Source organism: Haliaeetus albicilla, chromosome 15, assembly GCF_947461875.1.
Source record: "Haliaeetus albicilla chromosome 15, bHalAlb1.1, whole genome shotgun sequence".
NCBI classification, from domain to species: domain Eukaryota; kingdom Metazoa; phylum Chordata; class Aves; order Accipitriformes; family Accipitridae; genus Haliaeetus; species Haliaeetus albicilla.
Genome location: NC_091497.1, coordinates 8,881,168 through 8,905,607, shown reverse-complemented (window position 1 = coordinate 8,905,607; position 24,440 = coordinate 8,881,168). Strand labels below are relative to the sequence as shown.

General features: G+C 38.9%; 1 protein-coding gene across 1 annotated transcript; it reads left to right on the top strand.

Moving 5' to 3' along the window:
- Positions 1-180: 180 nt before the first annotated feature.
- Positions 181-24,317, top strand: GPR180 (G protein-coupled receptor 180). The gene is made up of 9 exons (XM_069802465.1): positions 181-365; positions 2,520-2,678; positions 5,927-6,121; positions 9,576-9,756; positions 9,961-10,010; positions 13,224-13,381; positions 19,683-19,874; positions 20,231-20,308; positions 21,919-24,317. Exons 1-9 carry the CDS (start codon positions 230-232, stop codon positions 22,075-22,077), a joined length of 1,308 nt encoding a protein of 435 aa, XP_069658566.1. The 5' UTR covers positions 181-229; the 3' UTR covers positions 22,078-24,317.
- The last annotated feature ends 123 nt before the right edge of the window (positions 24,318-24,440 follow it).

Here is a 24,440-nt window from a genome sequence, read left to right as displayed (position 1 = left end):
GGTGGCAGGGGAGGGGCCGGCCGCCTCGGCCACGCCCCCCGGGGGCGGGCGCGCGTCTCCCATTGGCTCTCTTTCCGCTCCTGCCCGCCCGCTCGCCTGTCCCGCTGTCCCGCGCCCGCTTGTAACCGGGGGGGGGGGGGGGTGTCACGTGAGGCGGCGGCGCGAACCGAGGGGGGGGCGGGAAGAGGAGGGCAGCGGCGGCGGCCGCCGCCGGCGGCGGGTCCCGAGGATGAGGTGGCGGCTGCTGTGGCTCCTGTGCGCCGCCGGCTGGTGGGGCGCCGGGGGCAAGACGCTGCGGGGCGGCTTCGCCAGCGCCTCCGCCCGGCTGGAGCCCTGGCGGCCCGTGGCGCGGTTCCAGTTCCACGGTGGGTGCCTGAGGGAGGGGAAAGAAGGGGAAGGGAGGGAGGGACGGACGGAGCCCCGCGGCCCGGCCGCGTCCGCCGTCCTGAAACGGGGCGGAGGGGGGTCGGAGCCGTTGGGGCGCCTCAGAGCGGCGCGCGGGGCAGCCGTTCGGGCGGCGGCCTGAGGGGCCGGGGCGGCGGGGAGCTCGGCCAGAAGCGGGGGCGGTGGAAGTCGGAGGAGTCGGTAGGAGCCCCTCGGAGTGGCGGGGCGGCCTCGGCGTTGGGCAGAGAACGGAGCGGCGTGGCGGCGGGTGCTGCGCCTGCCTGCGCGTGCCACGGCCTGACGTGGCGGGGAGCGGCAGAGGCGTTTTGCCTGGGCCACGCATCCCTCCTCCCCAAACCCCGGCGTCTCCCACCGCACGGGAGCGCGGCTTCGGCGTTGCGCGTGGCTGTCGCGCAGCCCCGGGTGGTTCTAGTGGCACCGGGCAGCGGGATGGACGCTCTCACCGGATCGTTCCCGGGGGCTTTTCTTTCCCGCCGTATTAACTCCTTGGCGGTAATGATTCCTGACTGTTAGTGAAGAGGCCTGGCGACGGGCTAGAAACCTGTTAGAATGGTCGCTGCAGAAGTACAGGTTGGAAGCGACTCTCCTTGCTGCAGAAGTTTTACTTTGCAAAAACAGATACATGCAAGCACTGCTGGTCGGCGTGCTTTTCCTATATACTTTCCCTATATGCTCAGCATTTCGGAAGCTTAGACCGTTTTCTTTCCCAGGTATCTTCATGGCAGAAGAGTTCTGTGGCATGCATAAAAAGGCAGCCATGAAGATACTACTTACACAGGCTTCTTCCCGGGCTGGAGGAGCAGTGTGAGAAAAAAACAAAAATGTTTGCAAGAAAAAAAAATCTAGTGGGATGAAGGAAAACGTGACATAAGCCAAGAAGAGTTAGAATGTGACCTTCTAGTGCTGAATGAGAGGTGATAGATAGCGTGGGGATAGCTCATGGAGTGTCTTGAAAGCAGTTAATTATTAGTGTCCTGGAAGATAATTGTAGAAGCGCTCTGAATAGATCTAAAGGGGAAAAAGTGCACTGCTTAGTCTGAGAAAAGAACATTAAGCTTCAAGATGAGTGGTTTAGGTGTGCTGATATAATTTATTCTACAAGTCGATGTTGCATATTTCCTTAGAAATATTTCTCTTTCTGCATGAATACCCAAAACTATGTATTTGGGGTCTTAGCAAAGCCATATGGGCTTTTTTTGTTTTGTTTTTAGAACCTTCTGTTATTTTTTCAAAATATTTTGTTAGTAACTTGGGTAAACTATAGTCCATATAACATTTTACAGATGCCAGGAGATCACCTTTTTTGAGGTTTTATTGCAGGACCGCTATCTCGCAGCTGGCTCTGAACAGGCAAGTCTTCCTGGCAGAGCCTTATTTGAAGCTGGTAGTAATCTATTGACACATCCAGCTGGTGCCTAGGTTAGGTGGGAGAGAAGATTGCTCTGACAGTATAAAAAACATACAAAGCTTGCTTAAATTCGAATGAGTCTGTCAGGATGCAGCCTATAGGTAGACTGACACATTAGAGAACACTTTTGAAAAGTTTGATTTTCTTTGTATTGTTTGACGTCTGTCATCTATAACTAACTATTTTAGCTCTAATCAGTCCATAACATGAAGGTCCATTTACATAAGTTCTTCTGGTATTAGACTCAAGAGCTACCCTATGATGCTCATAATCATGCTACAAAGGTCATAAAATACTAGACTTTGAACCAGTTATTGAGACTGATTGAGGCACTGTCTTCACTTGAGCTTGAGAAAATAAAATTTGGGGTGGGAGGAAGGACAGAAAAAGGTTATCTGGAAGTTTGTTTAAAAAAAAAAAAAAAAGAGGGGGGAGGGAAGGCTGTTTGTGGTAGAGGTGGTTAATGACATTTGGATTGTGGTGAAGGTTTAAGTACCATCATAGAGAATCGTGCATGCAGTATTGTGTTAATGAGATGTCTAGAAATTGTTTCTGAAAGAGTGTAAAGACTTTTATGGGAAGTAGGGGTAGAAGTTTAAGAAATAAAGGGAAGCTGCTACTTATAAAAAAAATCTACTCCGTGCTAGCTTTTTGTTTGTAACTGACATCAAGGCAGAGTAGTTGATTTTATTTTTTAAATATCAAGGTGACCATGCTGTTCTGTGTGTCAGAATCAAGAACGTAGCAGTAGCTGTGACAAAAGCAGCTAGACTTCACCTATTTCAAGCACAGGAATGGCAGAAGCTGCAGAACAGTATCCAAGATCACAGCTGTACAGAGAAGTTCTCTAAAGCTCAGCTGACAAGTAAGTTGCTACTTCTTTCCCTCCTTACAAATTAAGTTATCTGTGTATTTAGAACCCTGTTATCTGTGTATTTAGAATATTTATTTCCATGAATTTGGACTTTGCATCAACCTAAGTAAAAGCAGGACTTTGGCCTTCTGTAATTAAAAATTATTACAAGGAAATAAAATTGCTTTGTTTGCATCACTTCAGAAGACTTTGTTTGCAAATTGTGATTTAGTATGCTGCTGGAAAATGAACAATCCTTGACAAATAATAACTTTAATACTAACAGCCAAACTTTCTGACCAGTTCTAGTCTCTTGCTCTCACTTCTACACAGCTCAGAAAGGGTACATGTTTGGCTGAAGTTTTCATTTAGTCATTCAGATTTTCTCTAACTCTGCTTGGAGTAAAAGTCCTTTTTTTTTTTTTTTATCCTCAAACTTTTCCATAAAAGAGATCATGTTGAGTATTTGAAAGAATTTGCAAAGAATACCATTGTAATATGAAACTGAAGAACTTGAGAATCTAAATGTTTGGGACAGTCAAAGGTACAGTTTGAATTGTGACTTTTATTGCGGTGGAGTGAAAAAAATTAGAGGCAAACTGATGGAGTCTGCTGCAGTTACCTCTAAACTTCTGAAGTGAATGCTTGTGAGGTGGGAGTATGTAGCCCAAGTACACAGCAGAAGGGTAATTTTTTACCTGCAAAGCTTTTTTCTCTGTTCTTTTTTTTTTCTTTCACAACCTCATAATCATTAGTTTTTTTAAGGTCATCTGCGAAAATTAATCTGGGTTATGCTGCCTTACTTTATAACTTGCCTGTATTATCATTTAATGTTCTTTCATGCTTTAATTTTGTAATTTGGTATTCATCACTGAACCTCACATTCAAATGTTTTTCATATTTGAGCTAAGAATTATACCAGTACAGAATATGTAGGTTATCTTGTTGTCTTTTGTTTATGAAGGAACATTTCTCATTTGTCAGGAGGCTCCTGTTCTGCAGTTCCATGGAAATGGCAGTTTTCAAAGATGAGAAAACAAAAATAAAATTATATTTTAATTTTCATGAAAGCACAAACCTGTCACACTTCGATGTACAAAATACGTTAGAAAATTTTTAATATGGTATCAAAGATGAGCTAATCAGGTTAAAGCTTAGCTTGAGTATCCATCTAAATGTAAAAGAACAGTAAAACACTGAAGCATTCAGTTATGTAACTGGAAGACAAACATACTGGAATAATAATTTTTGCACCATTTATTGATTGTAATACTACAAAACCTACTTAAAGCATAAATTTTCCTTTAAGATATTAATATTAGAAACTTCATTCAAATATATCTTAAGTGAATACAGCTTCTTTTTTAAATACATTTCCTCTGTGCAGCCAGAATCCCTAGAGTAACAAATTGATCTCCTGGAACACTGTCATAACAAAATCTTACACAGATGTCACTTCTAAGGACATAGTTCCCTTACACTTGATCTGAGCTGAACTTTAAGTGCTGCTGAAATGACTAGCATTTGGCCCATCACTCCTGTCTGTCTCAGCAGTGTACTTGCTGTTTTCTACTGCATTTAGGAATCATGTGACCACAGGGTGAGTTGGATCTGTTTGCTGATCTTGGGCAAAATCAATTACATTTTTGTTTTATCTTCATTTCCTGTGAGTTAGCTCGCAGATTTGATGGAAAACTGATTAAACATGCTCCGTGTGATCCTTCGTCTTGATGCAAATAACACTGTGTCGTAACTCAGCTGAGAGTCGAGATGGAGAATAAAGCCAACCCTCTCAGCTGCAGTTTGCCTTTCATTTGGATGAAGTACTATATGAAATCCTAAATTTGTGTTTTTAAAAATCTTGGGGTTTTTGAAGGGAGCTGTTTCACTTTGTATATTTGATTGATGAGATATGTAGCTCCAGAGTGGAATGCATACTTACCGTTACCTACACAACATGAACTGCCTGCATTAGAACACTTTTTTTTTTTTTTTCTGGTTTGTGTGTTGTCCAAATTTGTACTTCATGACAATTGCTGCAAAGAAACATATCACACGTTCTTCCTGGATCCTAGTGTTGATCAGTTCATGCCTTCGGAGGACAGAAAATAACTTCTTGAAGTTGAAACAAGTTTATTTAAATCACATAAATGTTTTTCACAGGTAGGCTTCAAGTTAGAAATTAGTTCTAAATTCTGTCTACAAAATATTTAGGGATAATGAGTTTGCTAAGGGTTGTTTTGTGTGTACATTTGCAGCTTTTTTAGAAAGGCCTTTGCATAAAAAAACTAGCTTGTTTTGTAGATTTTTATGACATTTTTCTCTTCCCTCATCCTTAGCCGTTGTCATCTTAAACTATTAAGGTGAATTAATCTTCAGTCCAGTCATTATATTGTTATTTCTTCTCCAGAGATGGCTTTCATTCATGGTTGAGCTGATTAGCACTCGAGTTCAGTAATCAGTATGACAGCACTTACAATTCCTGCAGTTTCACCCAAACATGCAGAGCCACAGATTTCATTTGCAGCATATGTTTATTTTGGAGAGATTGTGCTTTGTTAACAGTTGCTTTTAGGAAAAATAGCAGTAATATCAGTGAGCATATGAAATGTCTGTCTCTTTCGTAGTTGGTTTTAAATGTAATCGTATTTGAAACATACAGTTTTATTAGACAATGGTCTCAGCACTTAGCTGTCAGTCGAAATTCAGTCTATTATTGTTTGGGGAAGATGCTGTAAAATATGCTAAGTTGCACCTTTAAAGCATGCACACTGTTGTTTACTGAGTTCACGTGTGGCTGTTCCTGTTTGGTGCTCTAAATATCTTTGAAAACAGAGTAGAATTAAATTTCACAAAGGTATTTTTCATACTGCAGAAGTATCTGTTGGCTAATACAGAATACCTAGTCCTATCAATACTGTACTAGGGGACAGGAATGTGCTGAGCATAGGAGACAGTTTGCAGTCACTGGCTTCTGGCAGAAGGGAACCCTCCCAGCAGACCCAAAAGCTGAGAGACGGAATGCAGTGCATCTCCTCACCAACCCTTGCCTGCACCTATTTGAAACAAAAGATGAAGTTGGAAGTTTGGTCTCTGATCTTATGGCTGGTTTTCAAAACCAAGACTGTTTTGTACTGTATGTAGTTTATGACCTGTATAAGATTATGTGGATTTAAATTTTATCATTCAAAGATGAGTTTTCTAAAAACAAAGTAATCGAGTATTTACTTCTATTTTTGTTTGTTTGTTTTCTTCCAAAGTGACTGTGAACCACACAGAGCAAAATCTGACAGTGTCCCAGATTCCTTATCCGGAAACATGGTATGTGTTTTATGTAGACAAGTTTACCTGCGAGGAGAATTATTCTGAATCCGAGGATATTCAGTTTGAAATGATCTTACTAAACCCAGATGCAGAAGGGAATCCATTAGATCACTTTAGCGCAGGGGAATCTGGTAAGATTCTTTTTCTTAAAATTAGATTTGTAAGTTAAGGATCTGATCACCCAAACAAATCGGTACTTACTATGCTTGGAAAAGTACGGAGAATGGATAGCAGAGTCTTTTCTATTTCATATTCTACTTTTTCATGGAGAGTAAACTTTAATTCATTTTCTGGCATTACATTCCCTTTCTCTAGCCTGACTTTCCAAAACTTGCCTAACTGGAAGGATAGACGCACAAGGAAAGTTAGTGTTAAGATCTTTGCTGATAGGTGATTTTCCCATGTTGAAATTGTAAGCTTCCACTTGAATGTGAATTTAATCCCTGATTTTAATGAATTCATGAAATTCCTTAGCTGTGTAAAACTTGATTCTGTGCAACACAAGTACCTGCACAATAAAACATTTTGCCAGTACAATTTCAGTTCAATGTTTAGGTCTTTCTAAGTATCTTAGTCGCAGGCCGCAGATTAGCTATTTGTCAGTCCTGATCTCATTTTACGTAAGAAATACAATTTTAAATCTTTCAATGTGCAAAGAAAAACTTCTAGAAGTGACTCAAGACAGCAGCTAAAGAAACGCCTACATACAACTGTATGCTTTGGACAATCCAAACCAACCTGATGTGTGCTTCATTGCAGCGCTTAGCTTCGCTGCTCTGGGAGGCCTCATCAACGTGTCACTAACCTAGGTCTGTTGTAAGGGAAGAGCCTGATAGGCTTAGTCTGCCGTCATACACAGATTTAACCTACATACCCAGAATGACCCTAATTGCTGTGCTCAGAATCATATGCCCTGCTGTCATTCTTCGTCTCAAGAGGATATAGAGGGAACAAAGGCAGCTCCCTTTTTGAAGGGAAGAAATATTCACTGAACATTTAGCAGAATCTGTAAGAAAGTAGCACTGTTAATCATCCATTTTTCAATGGTTATAAATTGACTTACCTGTCTCTTTAACTTCTTAACTGTGCTTCTTAATCTCCAAACTTAGTTGGCAGCTTTTATTTGGTGAATTTTGTATCCAGAAGTGAATTCTAGGTTAATTTACTTATTCTCAAAAAGCACTAGTAGCGTTCTTTTGCTAAATCAATGGGCAAAGCAGTATAAGACATCACGTGGCCCTTAAAAGTGGTGTACAGACCTCCTAGAGAGGTATCTGGGCTCTATATTAGTTTTGTAGGAAGACTTTGAGCACTTGGAAGCAGAACTCTGACCAGCTTGCATGTTGAGTAAGGAGGTGTGTAAAATGCGTTGGATGCATGTATTTAGATCTAACAAGTAGGAAACAGGGTGAGCTGTACATGCCATGTCTTCCACAGTTGCAGAGCAACACGTCTATTTATTCAGAATTAAAACCTGCATCACTGCCATGAATGCTGAAGTTACATGCCTGTGTCTGCTTTCAAAGAACTGAGGAGGATTTAATATCTCGTGCCTTTGTTTGTTTGTTTGTTTGTTTTTTTCCCCTAATGTATCTTTGGGGAATAATGTTTGTCATTTTTCCATAGGTGCACAGCTTGGAACATCAGGGTATCAGAGAAAAGGTCCAGCTTCATTTCTTGGTTCTTTCATTCAGGCGACTAAAAACTACATAGTTATAGATGGTTCTAGTTAGGTCATCCTTCACTTTAGTTACTAAAGTTGTGGCCTGACACAGGAGATCTCAAAATTAAATGGACTGTAAGGGAAGTACAGGAAGGAACTTGAGACTGTAATCTTGTAATTAAGATGTTTGCCTTGAGAGGGGAGGAGGCCTGGTTTCTGATCCGTGGCAAGTAATCTTTTATCATTTTATATAGCAGGGGTTTTTTACGTAAGACATGGTACCAGTGCAATCTAGGATTTCTAAGGGCAGCTGACCAGGTAGACAGCATTTTGAAGATCTTTGAAGTTAGGTATTTCAAATTAAGGTACATATGTTTTATTTTCTCTGTCAACTCTAGGTTACTTGAAAGTCAGGAAACTTGAAAAAGACAGGTTGCAAATTACCTTCTGGTTTTTTTTATAGTTGTATTTCAGCGCAGCTTTCTCTTAAATTGTTTTGGTCTCAAGCCAGTCATCCACAATCTGTCTTTGGTTGGAAAGAGCTTTCCATCCTAAAAGTTTAGTGTTTATTAAAAGCTAGTTGATTTTCCTAAAGAGTTTTCCATGTGTACCCACTCATCATGGTGAGAAATAACTTATCTACAGGACCCTTGCCAACTTCAGTGGGTATCTTTTGAAGCAGAAAGATAAAGAGTGAAAGAAAAAGATATTTGATCTAAAATGCTATTTTTGTTGTTCATAAATCATGCATTTGTATAGGTACACAAGAGAAGCAGAGTGACCCTAAATTGGTGTTTTATGAGTCTTTATTACCTTATGGTTGTCTTCTCCCATTTGACTGTATATATGTCCAAAAGTATTAATTTTAGCCACAGAAGTTACTGTACTAGCAACGGTCCAGAACTCATACAGTTCTAATGTTTTTCAACTTAGATATTGAAATGTGTGTAATTGCTATGTTTCTAATCTCTGGGTGGAGCTGGTTGGAAGTTTTTAGCAGAGTTGTCTTCCTGCTGGAGGAAAAACATTGTTCAGAATCTGATTCTGCGGGCACCACTTGGTTTCAAGGAGGGTTGGAGAAGGAAAACATAAATTTTCTGTGAGAAATGTCTGTTTACCCATTTTTGCATAGAGCTCACTGGCTTTGACCCTTTGGGAGCTCATATGATGGGTTCCAAAGCTTCCGGACAACAGAAGAGATTTCCAGGATGCAGGTCTTCAGGGAAGCATTTTACCAGACTCCTACCAGGCTGAAAATTAGAGTACTTCTGTTTTGTAAATAATATCAAATACTTTGGGCATTTTTTCAGATTGGTGAAAAAAAATCCACTCTATGAACTTACTGTTCTTGTGCTATTTTTCTTTCCATTTTTCTTTATCTAAAAGTTTTCTGTCTTAGTCAACTGTGCTTGAGTTTAACTACTTTATGTGGAGGAAGAGTGACACCCAGTGGTTAAATAGATTCAACAGAAGTCTGTTTGGGGTTTCTCTCATCTCAGGTTGTGCCTTTAAAAATTGAAGCCAAAAAGAAGAGGTGAAAATAAGTCCTTTAATATGTTTCTGACTGATCAAATGGGCTACAATTATTTTCTGTTTATGAAGAAACTGTATGCCACTTTATACTATTTCACTAGTTGCTACATAGTTATTCGTACTTGAACAGAATCTCTCCTACACTCAGAAAAGGTATTGTTGAATAAGAAATGCTTTGTCAGATCAAATAATAATCAGCTCTGGAAAAATACACTTTCTTGGATAAGATAGGCTAGGATTTACTCATTTTATCTGTACTACCACTTTTGGGTGACAGTTACTAAGTACTTCCCAGTGATTATATATAAAAAAACCCGTGTTTTGTTATTTACTGCTAGTGGCAACTTTTTTTTTTTATAAGAACTAAGCTGTATTTCTTTTTTTCACAGGATTACATGAATTCTTTTTCCTGCTTGTCCTAGCATACTTTGTAACTGCTTGCATATATGCACAATCCCTATGGCAAACAATTAAGAAGCGTGGACCTATGCATACTGTATTAAAGGTGTTGACAATTGCATTACTGTTGCAGGCTGGTTCAGCTTTTGCCAACTACCTGCATTTCTCAAGGTATCTTTGCTTATTTTTGCTTTCAGTCTTAAGAGTTGAAGAACATTGTGTTGTAAAGATCAGTACATCATCTTTCCTGTGGTGATTGTGACAAAACATAGGACTGACTTTTTAGAACTACATCATTGCCTAAATGTACTTTTAAGAGAGAACATACAATTAAGGCTCACTCACTTAAATAACATCTTTTTATTGTTTCATCAGTTATTCTAAAGATGGAATAGGAGCACCTTTTATGGGAAGTCTGGCAGAATGTGAGTATGCTTGTCTACTGTTTCCTACGTATTCCTACGCATTAATCTGCATAATACGTCAGCGAATGCTGTTGCTGGACTGTATTATGATCTTGGACCATATCACTGGATTTTTAATATAAAATACTAGAAGTTGCTGTTCTGAAAAACAGGTTTTATTCTGGATGTTTACAATAACTGTATTTAAAGTTACACAATTGTGATATTGTTTAGGATTTTTTAAAGGATTTTCTTGTCTGAAGCTTCCTTCCTACAAACACTTAAATACATGCCTATCACATGAGTAGATGTTTTAATACATTGAAGGGTTTTGTGGAGTTTGCATTATTTAGAGTAGCAAAGCTTTTTAGGAAACTTAATGACATTTTATGGAGTGTGTCACTTCACTAGCAGATTTAACATTTATTATAATGAAATAGTAAGTGTTTTACAGCACAAGTGATATGATTAGAGTGATGCAAAAAATGCTTATGTAAAGAGTTGATGTTAACAAAGCATTTTTCTCCACTCTGTATAGATATTCTGAGTTCTCACTGGAGCTGAATTCCTGTAACATCTCTTCCCAAAATGCGCTAACTTACTCCTGGATTCTTCAGGGTTGAACATTGTCGTTGGGGGTTTCTTTTCTCTAGTTCACATTTGAAGCATTGGGGGGTTCTTTCTAAGCAAATACATTGCCTTTTGATTGGCTTGAAGCACCTCAAAAAAGTAGTACTGTGGTAGTGGGATAGTGTTGGAGAGTAACAGCCTGTACAGAAAAATACTTCTCTTCCTAGAGTTCATTTAGAAGCTTGCAGTTGGAATTAACAGCCTCTTGATGGCACTTGGCACCACAGTAATTGCTTCTTTCTTGTTTTAACCATGTGAGTTAGCAAGTCCTTACAGCCTCTCCAGCAACTGTATTATTAAACTTTCCCTCTCATCTCCTGAAATGAAATTAAATAGAGAACATGAAGGTAGTCATAACTCTTCCCCAGTGAGAAACCCAGTGTTAACTACCCAGCCAGAACTTCAGAGAGAGTAGCTGCATGTTAGATTCTCTGTGTATGAACTGTAGTGAAGAGACCACTTTTATTTGCTTAAAGCAAAGTTTGTTGAGAATAAAATATTTTTTGAATCAATAGCTGAATTTCTTAAATTGAGCTAAGAGAGTTTTCCTTTCCTACTGTTTTTAAGGTTCATGGTTCCCAAAACAGTAAAAGACCAGAAGTAATAGAAATGTGGACAGCTTCAGTGTCAATTACAATTCTGAAGAATGGCTGATAGCAAGTAGTATAGTTTGAAGGTGGAAGGTGCTACCATTTTTTCCTACATCAGAACAGAAATCTGAGTTAAAAGTAAATGGTAAAATTTCTATTGACTGGCAGTGAGGCCAGAATTTCTTTCTAGAAGCCTGTTCAGATGCTATCCCAAGCAATTATTCTTTTCCTATCACCATTTATTCTTCACCGTGTATAAAGACCTGACCCTCAGTCTAATTTATTACCTAAGTTAATTGTATAAATCACGCCAATAATGCTGACGCTCAAAAGCATCACAAATAGTGATCTTTTAAGTTTTGGTAAGATCAAAATGTGAAAAGTCAGAGAGTATTATTATGCCTGTTGCAACAGCCAAAAAAGATGAATAGTGATGAAATCAGACAGATATGGTATCAGCTTGGTAGCATGTGAGTTTACACTGACCCTGGATATCATGTGATTATTGTAATTTTAGAAATTTCTCTTGACCTTCTTGCTTTCTGGCAAGGTGTGTGAGATGTCAAAGGTTAACACCAGTACTGAATTTTTATCTTACACCATTTTGTCTGGGAATCCATTTGAATTGTTGCCACACTGAAGCACAGCAATATCTATATCGAAGATGTGACTGAGAGATGATGTCTGGCTATAACTTATAGAGCAAGCTATCTTAAGGAGTGACAGAAAATAAAATGCTCTCTAGAACATCCACATCTGTTCAGTCATTTCCTCTAGCTTGGATTTGTGACACTGGTTTGGCATGCCTTGGGTTCACGTAACAGTTTTTTCTAGGGAGTACTATGTCTCCATAGCTAGCCTTGTAAAATTTGTATAAAAATAGATGTTTGCTTTTGTGACATAGAAATATTTTTCTTGTACCTGATAGTGTAAGTGAAAATTACAGATAAGGAGCAAATTTAATTGAACTTAAATTTTAGTCAAGTGGAAAAGAAAGCATTGTTGTGTGTAGTGCCCAATCTCTAGTTTCTGAACCAAATTCACAATTTACATAATACAAGAATCATTTTTTCTTGTACAGCTCTGCTACCCCACTACAATGAGACAGTTTACTCTCAAGTCCAAGCACCAACTTAAAAATTGTTCAATAAGTTTCAGTCAAAAACTTATCAGGTCTAAAGCTAACAGTCACCCAGAAAGAAATCTTCAGTTCTTTCTACAGGCTTTAATATATTCTAGCTTTAAGTCTTCTTTATTCAGGTACAGCTTCAAACACAGGTTTGAGACGCTGATTAAGAATGTAACTTTATGGCGTATGTGTTAATTGTTCCCAAACAGAGAAAAAAAAAAATGGACATAGCAAAAATGAGGCAAAGGTAGTTTGCATTTAATAAAATGAAATACAGGCAAGTGTTTGCTCTAAATGAAGTCTGTGTTAGGGTTATTCATTATATTTTCCCCTTTAAGTATCTGAGAGTGGAATTTGTCCTAAATATTTGTGCTTTCTGTGGCAAGCTACTGCATCCTTAAGACAAAGTGCAATTAATTTAAAGTACAATGCAACTATCTGATTTTTGAACAAAAGTTTTTCATAGAAAAGGAAGGAGTGCGTTTCATCATTTTTTGTATTTGCAGCATGATTAACATACATATGATTTTAGTTCTTTAGCATTTATAAGCCTATTATGCAGATGGACTCCTGAGCCCAGACTTCTTTGACACAAGAGTGGGATTTGGGAGGATGTGGTGCTGTGCTCGTGTTATTGCAGCACTGCAGCATAACTAGAGGAAAGCTGGTAGTGATCTGTTTGGTCACTGGAAACGACTCAAAATACCCACATTTTGTGGCAAAGCAACCTCAGCTAGTCAAACTATCACCAAAATTATGATGAAAGGTCATACAGAGGCGTAAATGCCCACCCTTCATTTGTAGGTATATCAAACATTTCTCTTTGCTTTAGAAAAAAACTGTATTTTTGTTGTGACTATTTATTTTTTCTTTTGTTTTTAATAGTGTGTGACATAGTCTCACAGATACAAATGCTATATTTATTGTTGAGTCTGTGTATGGGTTGGACAATAGGCAGAATGAAGAAATCTCATGGCAGACCTCTTCAGTGGGATTCCACTCCAACATCTACTGGCATTGCTGTAGTAGTTGTTGTTACACAGGTTTGTATTTTCTATTCATTCTTATACTGAAATATACAGCTGCTATTAGGTATGACAGAACCGTGAACCAACTAATTTCAATATTTTATGAGGGAGGGAGTATCAAGACTGGAAAAAAAAAAAAACCACACCATAATGTGCACCCAGTATGTCTAATAGGTAACAACACCTTCTCTTTACTTTAACAATTTAAGGTGTAGCTCCACAGTATGTTTTTGTTCAGCAGTAAAACCACTTAAGAAGTTCCCACAGTTTTCCAAACTCCTGGTTGTGCCAATTGTTTGTAGCATTATACTGTAAACCAGATCAGTGGAATGATCTAGACTGGGGGGGAGCAGGAGGTATTTAAGATATTTCAGCCAGCACAGTCATTTTACTGATCTGATTTATAAGATGGTCCCATAAATAGTTGTAATCAGTACAACTGAGGGGTTGTGAACTACATTATGGGGGGTGACAACAAGCAGCATGAGAGGAGAGACGAGAAAAGCTGTTGTGAGAAATTCTTTGAAATTTCTGTCACCAAAAAAAGTTGAAATCCTTGGTGTCCTCCTCTTAGAACCACTCAAATAGGATGTCTAATGGTCTTTTTAATCAATATGAGGGAATTCTTGAAAGGTTCATGTGCAGGATTGGTCTTGCAAGTATACAAATGGTCTGACACATAATTTCATTCAAATATTTTCCATTAGTATAAATTAGAAAGTCAAGTAAACCAGTAACTTAAAAGTAAATTGTAATGGAGATCATCCAACCCTGGTGGTGCCTTTTGTAAACAAATTTTTTTAAATCACACCATAAAGACAAGAGAATCTGAAAGCCATTGAGAAAGAGAAGAGCAGGGAGAAACTGGAGACAGTAATGAGGAAGAGATTATACTGAAGATTTTGTGGCATTTGAGTAGTATCTGTAATTAGTGCTGCTTCCAAACTAAATCAGTGGACTGCTCAAACATTAAGAGTAGCTGGGAGCTGACATTTCTTGCTAATTAAGAATATAAACCAAAGGCTATTAAGGTCAATGGGACTGTTGAAATTCAAAGATAGGTTCATTCCACCTTCCTTCGACACCCGTCTAGCACCAGAAATTTTACATGCTGGTAGTAAAGAAGACTTCTAAACTATTAATTTTATTCATGCCTCTCCACTTGTACATACGTATGGGTGTGTTAGTACTCTGTCACTTGAGACTGGAAAGTTTTTTGTTGTTGATTCCTTTTTACTATACATAGAAAGGACACTCTGTGTCATCAGCTTGATCTTTTTTTGGTTGTTACTTGTAAAAATCAGGGCAGGTATCATACATATATGCTGCTTCCCCCAGTACTGGTCCATTACACATTTGTGTTAGCTCTTTGAGCACCACTGGAGCATTGGCACAAGGTTGGCTATCTCACTTTTCACCATGAACGCACAGCTCTACCACATCTCTCCTGGTAACGTTGGGAATGTCAGGTTTGGCAGGAGTCTTGTAGGAACAGAATATGGATATCAGTATGTCATTGCCTGGTGGTTTTGCACCCCCATCTCAGTGTCTGTTGTCTCCAGCAAAAGTTCCCTGACACCAAGAGTATCCTTGCCACTTCTGGAGAGGATGTTTTCCGTCTCATGGTTCAGTACATACAAACTATACCTACTGCCAGATTTCTTCTCCTTAGTACAGAATGCAACTGTTGCGGTCTCGATACTGATCCCCTGAGCTCATTGCCTCTGTTAAAGGTGGTGAGCTCAAGACTACATTCTCTAGATTGGTCTGTTGTTCATTGGTCTGTCTAGATTGACATGGCTGTTGGACCTGCTGTAACAGGGCAATCAGTGATCACTTTTAATGATTAAAAACCTACAATAACCTCCTTTCTGTCCTGCTCTTTCCCAGAGATTCTTATGGGAGAGCCAGCTTCCTCCCATGCCAGAGGTTGGACAGACTTATGTGGATAACAGAGATGTTCTGAGGACTTGCTGTGGAGGGTGCTGGAAACCACATGCATTACCCTAACACAGCAGATAGATATTGAACCATGTTAGTTTTATTGACATTCTATACTACCTGTCCTCATCTCATCTTCAGGGAAGTCACGCAAGTGGACAGCCTGGGAAAATACGTTGGTCTTCAACTTAACTGCAATTTTGACTGGCAAACTATCTGACCCTGCTTGCCTGCTACTATTTCAAATTACTCAGCAATTTTTCAGGGGGTTTTCTCCTCTTTGTACTGATGCTATGGATTCTTTCTTTTTGTTCTTTCAGAAACACCAGCAATTTCCCGGGCTGTGTTTACAGGTTACCGTCAGTATAGGGTGGACACAGCCTTCTAGTCAGCAAATCTCGTGTTGTCTTTGCAGCTGCAAAGAGGTAGCATCTCAAAGGGTGGACAGGTCTGCAATTCAGCGTCTCCCTTTGCCTTAACTTGTTCTTTATTTCAGCCTCAGAACAAAAGATTCCCAGGCTGCTCTGTATTCATTAAAGATTCTGCTCTCTGCTGCTGAGACACAAACCTTGTCCAAAACTTTATTGATGGCAGGCCTTTCCCATCACCCAGACCTGAGCAGTTTCAGCTTTCAGGGCTGATTGGAGTAGAGGCAATGATTCTGGAAAGACAGCTGATCACTTTGAACCTGATGAAAATGACATAGAATCTTACTGCATTAGATGTCACACTTCACAGGGGTTCTTAGGTACACCCCAAAGGTGTGCTCAGAATGAGCTCTACGTCTGACCTTAGATCTAAACCATTTTTTACTGTACTGGCATTGCATGACATCAGATACCCAAGCACTAGATATGTTTAGAAGCAGCTAGTTAATCCACTTTGCCTTGCTGCTACTTCTGATTTCCCTTTTGCTTCCCTCTTCCTCTTGCCTCTCAGAGATGATCTGTCCCATGAGAACCTGCCTTCACTGGAGATTGATATGTTATCTTGGCTTGCCATAAAGTCAGTGTTGGCATAGCGAAGGGGAGGAGGGGTTCTACCATAATTGTATCCTCATGACAAAAAAGAAGAGTGTCTGGTTCTTCATTGTATGGATGTGGAGGTTCAACTTGTATATCTGGAATATCAGGATGATGTCCGTGGCAAACATTCTTCTAGCATTTGAAGAGGAAGACCAGTACTGGACAGTGGTTGGTGTCCACTGTGAACCAAGGTAGGACAGAAGTATGTGCAGATGAAGTCAGGCATTTTGAACAGTGTATTGTGTAAAAAAGGAGATGGTCATTCTCCTTTACTTTACGAAGAAGCAGTTGTGACTTGGTGTTGGACATAGCTAGTGCAAGTCAGCTCTTCAGCTACCTAGCTCATCCAGTTCTTTTGTTTACAGTCCAAGCAGAGTTGTTCTTCTGGATAACTAGAATTCCCCCGCTGATTTCTTCTCAGAGTTCAAACATAGTTCTGCTTTTACTGCCAACAAAAAAATGTCTCCGATATCCACTTCAGCAGGTTGGTGTTCCTGATATTGCAGCTAAGTGAGCTGACATACGGCTTTCTGTGGTCAAGGTAAAGGACTTCAGGGCTTATTGACCTTAATTTCTCAGGCATAGCCAGCCAAAGAAATTTTGACTTCAAGATCATGCTTGTCTATGGAAACTCTTCCTTCATTGAGAACAGATTGCCTAATCCATTGTAACCTAGAAACACTCCATAGCACAGATTTCTCTGTTAGAGAATCCTGCTTTTCTCTGGTGAGTGAGAACAGTCCCAGCTCACAGGAGGAGCAGTGACACACGTTCATCTTGTCCGAGTTTCCAGTGTGTTGCACTGATAGTTCCATCTCTGCCTCTAATGCCTCTGCCTTCTGCTTATTTTGGAATAATCTAATGAAACTGAAGGAAGCTGGAATTCTGTGATCTTGCATTGCTGTCACTACACACAGTCTTTGATCAACTTTTTCCTGTGTTGTTTACACAGTTTACACTCTTTAAAGGGCTAGTCCAGAGCATACTGTGCTGTCAGAGACTATTTTCCCATGAGGATTTGGACTTTGTTCTCATAATTCCTTTACTCCAGCTCTTTGTCATCTTCTCATGAAAGTGGCTTCCTTCATTGCTGTTACTATTGGTGTAGGTTAAGGAAAATTCAAATCCTCATGAGTTCTGTTCTTTAAGGTTACGCTATCCCTGGGATCTACCTAAAGTTTCTTCTTAAAGCAATATTACAGTTTCATCTTCATCAGCCTGTATTTCTTCCCCCCAGATGCATGATTTAGTCAGGAAGATTCCTGAGGTGGAATAGGAGGTGGTTGGGATTTTTATTTTCTCAGATAGTGTATGTCCAGTCCAGGGAAGTTAAATACTTTTGCTATTCCCAAGTGTAAATATCAAAAGGGAAAATGCTCTGTACAAGACTGCAGTGATTCTGTAACTGGTAGAACCATTATTTGTTGTGTGAGCATGTTTTACCTGGACTGAAGTAACTTCTGTGATAGGAATTCATCAATTTCATTCCAAAACTAGTGCTGTAGACACAACTTTACCAAACACTGTGCTGTAGCTCAGGGTTTCAGGAGCCTTTTAGCCTTATTTCAGTCTTACTCCTTGACAGAATTCTCAGTCAAGTAATTAGATCATTTGAAGATGTTTGCTTGGAGTTAGTCAGAAATAGAGTGTTATGGTGGGAACATTTGAAGCCAATTGTTCAGATTGTTTGCTGGTAATCAGTGATGTTCAAGACGTCTGTCCCTCTCCCATCCTTCCATTTTCCATCCAGGTAGTTGAGGAGTGACTGAAATGACACCAGTCATGCTTGCTGTGTCATGGCCTAGGTAAGGGAGGGCAAAAGAGCAAGAGTACTCTCTGAGGATATTCTAAGCGAAGATGATACTGTCTTGACTGATGAGACTCAAGGACACCCATCTTTGGAAGACACAGGTGGATTACACTTTTTTTTTTAAGTTAATATCCATAACCTTTTTGTTTTTATGTAGTTAATGTAGTGAGAGAGCCTTTGAATGTGTTCAGAAAGGAATCTGACTAATTTAGATTTCTAAATTGAGGCATACAATGTCTGCTTCTGAAGGCCTTCAGAGCTACCTCACTCATATAAATCAAATTTGCCTACCTTTCTTCAGAAAGCCTGCTTCATTAGACATCTGAAGTGTAAGTGCAAGTTAGATGTGTGCAGTAGGTGGACTGGATTCCAGCGTATATTCAGGTCTTAAAAATGCCATTTAGCTGCTACATGATGCTGGGGGAGTCTAAACTTCATGGGTATTCTAATTTATAACGTTAACATTCCCAAAGTCTTAAAAAGGTACTCTTCAGCAAGATCCATTTTTTATGCAACAAGTAGGCGCCTGCCTTCTACCCAACTAAGATTCGCAGACTAGGCACTTAGTCTGTTTTTCCTTGGAGAATCCATCAATATTCTTTCTCACAGTGCTCCTACAAAATTGGATTCTGCAGTAAATGGATACAGTGCTGAGAGCTACGGAGGATTATTATCTTTATGTGTTGGCTGGAGCATTTGTCCAGATGTTGGAACGGCATTTGGAACCTGTCATGCTCCCATTCCTAGACCCTAGGAGGTTTCCGAGCCAGTTGCTTGCAGAGTCAGGCTCGCTCGCAGTTTCTGACCTAGCTGATGTTGAATTCTTTTCTCCACAATGGCACAGCTTCAATAGAAGAGGTGGAGAGTGGCCCACCCAAGAACAGCCTATAGCCTGGCAGTTGCGGCACTCTCCAAGGAGGTGGGAGATGTGAGTTGGATATCCTTTAGGCAAAGAAGGGAATTGTGGGAGATCCAAGTTCAACCTGGGTGAATGCTTGAGCCTTTAGGCTATTGTATAAAAGGGGCAGCAGCACCACCCTCTTACTTCCCCATCTTTGAAAAGAAAAGTGAATCCTGTTAGGATTTTGAAAGAAAAGGCGTAGTCGCCTGCCTTTGAAACAAGCTTTACAGGTTGTGGATCCCAAGTGGAGGGAGACACCTCCCTGTAGCTCTGTGGAATCATTTCAGTGGGCTTCCTGCTGAGCAGGCCGACTGTTTAACTAGATGATTATTTTGGATCTTATGCTAAGGTGGCACATTCCTTCCATCCAAATTAGGGGAAACTTTAACTTGTCTAACTTTCTAAAAGTTATAGAATGCAAGAAGTGAGACTCTGTTCCTGCCAGTTGCACTTGGAGTAATAGGTAGTGCCAAAAGGCAGTTCGGGCTAGGGTCTTTTGTGTAACATGGTGGCCTCCAATAAGCAGAGTGGAGCATGACCAGTTGTGCGGATAATTTAATCTGTGATGGGAAGATTAGTTGAGGTTTAGTGTAACCTTGTTTACTCTAAATGTACTTTGCTGTTGTTGTTCTTTTCCAGAGCTTTTTATTAATTTGGGAACAGTTTGAAGATACAAATCACCACAGCTACCATTCATACCATGGCTTAGCAAGCGGACTGCTTATTGGCCTCAGAGTTTGCCTCGCTTTGTCACTGGCTGCTGGTCTTTACCAGATCATCACAGTGGAGAGGAGCACGCTGAAAAGGGAGTTCTATATCACCTTTGCCAAAGTATGGGTTACATCAGGGAAACTGATCCCTTCTGCTATAAACATAATTGTGGCGTGCAGTTGACTGAAGCACTAAACTTTTCCTCCATAAGAAAGTTAATGTTTGAGTGTCTGATTTGATTAAATTGCACCCTGTCATCATACTCTGAGTAGTCATTTTAATTTGACAAGGAGTATAGAGCTTTTTTTAAACAGAAATCCCACCTTTCATTGTGTGGTTTTCGTTCTGTTGATTGAAAATTAAACAATGGCTTCATAAAATAGACAGAAATGTAAATGCAGTTCCTCTAACTGTCATCTCTTTCTTCTAAGCTGGCATGTAGTCATTTTATAACTTATACTCATCTTCTCTTTCAGGCCTGCATTCTCTGGTTTTTGTGCCACCCATGTCTTGCAACCATTGCTGTAATATTCAGAGAATATCAAAGAGAAAAGGTATGTACAGGCAAGATAAAAGAGGTGGAATTTGAATAGTAGTTGTTCTTCATGTTCAGTGTTTGTTAGCAAACTCATGCTCTTAGGCTGTTAATCTTATGACCCCAAAGCAACTTGAAAAGTCTTAGTCACACAGCTCTCATTGATGCTAATGTGAGTCATATTTTACAAAGGCATACAGGGTTTGAATCATCTACGGGTAATCATTTCTAGGTTAAGGGAGGGAGAGGGGGAGATTAAGTCAAAGGAAAATGGGGGGGGTGTTTTGTTTTATTGTTTGCTTGTTTGTTTTTTAATTAAAAACACCTTGGGGATTCTTTTAACAAAGCTAGTAGAAAGATAAATCAGTGGATTTTTGTTGTTGTTGTTTGCTTTTTAGTCTTCATCCTTTAAAAGCTTTATGTGGCTAAATAGGTCAGGAACCTGTAGCTGAACTGTATTCTTTAGATTAAGAAATCGGTCCAAATATGTAGTTTGGTTTGTAAGCTCTGAACAGTTAAAAACAAAGGTGGACTCACTTGGTTTCTCGATTGCTTAAACATATTAGGAACTAGAGAACTAGTGTGTGGAGCCTGCCATGTTCAGATAAAGTGCACTACTATTCTCAGGTGATTGACTACCTCATTCCAGGGTAGAGTTTGCTTCTTTTCTCTATGGTTTTAACTGTCTGTGCCTTTGTAGGCAAATATTTTTGGAAATTGAGTTTTTATTTGTGTAGAGGATATGTACGGGGAAGAAAAAGGTTCCACTAAAAATATGCAGTAAATGAAATACTACACTTGATTTTAAAACAAAAGAAAAAAACTAGGGAGAAAAAAGACTTCTGTAGAGCTACTAACAAAGAGACTTTTTGTTGTTGCTTGATGAAAATATCATCACGGCAGGAGGACAACCTCTAGAGATGGGATCAGTAAAGAAAATTTTTGCATTATTTTGAGATTTTGAGCTTACTGAAGGGAGAGTACAGTTGCTCTGCTCTTGCATTTGAGCAAGTTTAACCATTGTGTGCCGCTGCAGTTCCTACATTATGAAAATTTAGCTGTGTTTCCTTCTTTAAATGCACTTCAATAGAATAAAGAAATGCATGATCAATAAATACCATATTTATTTAAGAAAAACATGTATTTTAAGAGACTCTCTGTACGTGAACTTAGGCTTTTGCTTTCTCAGAAACAGTAGTTACCTTTATACATTTGATAAATACTGCCTTACAAATCTTTTACAGATTAAGAGACTTGCACTGAAAAGAGGTCTGGCTAAGTGAGGCTGATTAATCACTATCCTCACAGCTCCAGGAGTGTGCTAGTGCAAAGTGTTTCCAGGCTTTTTTTTTCCACTCTGTTTGTTGTATGAACAGAATATCTAAACATCACCTCTGCTTGTGAAACTGCATGGGTGGTGAATTGCAAGTCTGAAATTCCCCAGAACAGAGACTGCCAGAAGGGTTATGTGACTTGCCCAGGGCTATCTACTGATTTAAAAACACCCAGGTGTGAGAGTCTGAATCCTGGACTTGAGATTCATGTTCAAATCTTTTGTAACTGCAGCAGTATTAAAAGGTTTTTTCACTTGCTTTTTCCTTTTCTCTCTTTTTTTTTTTTTGTCTCTAGATTATTACCATAGGTGTTATCCTCTGTCAGTGCATCTCCATGGTTATCCTCTACAGACTTTTTCTATCTCATAGTCTATATTGGGAAGTATCTTCACTGTCATCAGTGACATTGCCACTAACAGTATCCTCTGGACATAAAAGTCGACATCACTTCTGAGATATTTAGGAAGAATATGTTATGTAATAAATGTGCAATAATGACTTAAATATACAGGTATTTTTGTCATAGATATGTGATACATTGGTTTCACTGGAAAACTGAGTGATAATATAAGAGCACTTCACAGAACTTTGGTCTGACAAGGTCCCTAGATTAGTCTGTTAGAAGTATTGTGGAGTGAAAAAATCCATCTTTTGAATAATTTTATAAATACTGTTTATGTCTAGTATGTGGTGCTGAGCTGTATCACAGAAAAGTACAATGAATCTTTTCTCTCCCATTCACAGACACAAAAAAAAGTCCTTACTTTATATCAATAAATACTAGGTTTGAAGGTGTTATAAAATGCAGTTCTTAAAACATCTACAAGCTCAAACAAGCCTGAAATAGGCCAGTTCGTGAAATTGGTGTGATGCGTAACGATGAGTACAAGTTCTTTTATTTTCATGCTTTAGAGAAAATGCATTTTGTCTATAAGCATAAAAGAAGGGGAAACAAAAGAGGGAGAGTCCTCTAGAAAATACATGTAAAATGTTCACAACTGACTGCAAGAAACTTTCCTTTATTATTGGTGTAAAAGAAAAGCCTTTTTTGCAACTAATGTTCATACTGGTTAAAATTTTAATGGGAATGAAAATAGGGTTTATATCTGCCTTTTTTTTAAAAAATAAATGTAACTAAAAATTTCATCCAGTAATGAGGGTCTAAACAGTATTTAAGATTTATAAGACATAGCAACATAAAGGTAATTAAAACAGCAGGCTTGCATCTTTTAAAGGGGGAAAAAAAGGCAAAGAAAATGGAATGGGTGATGTGGTACTAGAATTTTAATCCTGATATAATTCATTTCTGTTACATTGAGGATTCAATCATAATTAAGCCATATACACAGATTAAATTAACAGAAGCATTTCAAATAAATGTTGGTTTCAGTCATCAACTACCCATGAATTCCTGCCCAAGGATACTTAATCAGGATTAAATTTTCTATGAATAATTGAAAAACAAAATACTCACTGGATTTGTTATAATCCATGTTGGCACTGGGTTCTAAGTAGTTGCCATCTTCCATCCATTGTAATAAAGCCATACTACTTTGTGATGCCCTAGCATTCAGAAAGCCAGTGTAAATATATACTTTATTGAAGTGCCTATTTATTGAGTATGATTAAATCATGCTGACTTTTTTCCTTCATAATAAGAACATACCTATTGCCATTGTGACTGAAATCTTTCTTTCTGGATTTAGTTTAGTATTTGTCAAATTCTAGACTTATTTTCATAGATGTGTGTTTCTTCGCAACGTGGATTTTATTTTCTAGTAAATGAATGTTTGTTTATTCTTAACAATGTGTATTTAATTATGTCTTTATGAAAATGTGAAGACACTGGGGTTCTGCCTTTAAAATAGCCCTAACTTTTCTATTCATGTTTGCCTCGGTTGCGAGCATAGTTGAAACATAAGTCTATTCCATTTTAGTTTAGAGGCAAAACTAGACATTTGCCTTTGACTAAGGCAAAATGGCAACATGACAAAGTTGCTCATTAAATCATCTCCTTTCTTATTGTTTGTAATTCAGATCAAGAATGGCAGGTTGAGGCTGGAAAAGATGAGATATTATGATTTCACACAATCTTCAGAATGATTAAAAGATTAATTATTACATTCCTCTGATAACCACACAAAAATATTATTGGTTAAAACTTCAGTCTTTATTTCCCTGCTTATCTCTGTACTTTTCATCTTCTCAAGAAAAAAGCACCCTGGTTTTGATAAGTCTCCAATAATGCCGTAGAAGAGCTCTATCTGTCCTCATGTATAAGACATGAAATTCACACATAAAATAGAATTTTCTGATAGACACAAGAACTGCTTTACAGTTTATGATCCGTCATGATAAAAGTTTTAATCTACGCAGAAAAACCTGTATGTGACCTTCAGAAGAGGCACTCCATTTGTTTTATTCTCCAGAAGTATTTTCTTACTTCCTGTAGTCCCTCTGACTTCAATCGGTCAGTATTAAGGTAAATGGTATCTTAATTTCACCTTATAAATATACCGTACAACAATTCATAAAATGAATTCATAGTTAATCTAAGTGTAAATAGGAAGCATAAGATGTTGTCTCTTAATCTTTTCCAGATTGCCCCGTAAGTCAACAGGTAACATTATCCTCTTACTTTGGCATTGAACCCAACAATTTGAAAATAAAATTTTAATTTTGCTATTAACGTAACTGTAGCACCTAAGTATCGCTTTCTCATGGTAAGCGGTACAAAGGACACGCATTTCTGCCCAGGTTTGTTAGCATTCTTTCATAACCAACACTCACCAGTTTTACGTTGCTAAATCATTAATG

Excerpts from the sequence above, each read along its gene's own strand:
- GPR180 (XM_069802465.1), top strand. The coding sequence starts at position 230 with ATGAGGTGGCGGCTGCTGTGGCTCCTGTGCGCCGCCGGCTGGTGGGGC. Across the intron at positions 13,382-19,682 it reads TAGTAGTTGTTGTTACACAG|AGCTTTTTATTAATTTGGGA; the intron begins GTTTGTATTTTC and ends GTTCTTTTCCAG. Across the intron at positions 20,309-21,918 it reads GAGAATATCAAAGAGAAAAG|ATTATTACCATAGGTGTTAT; the intron begins GTATGTACAGGC and ends TTTTGTCTCTAG.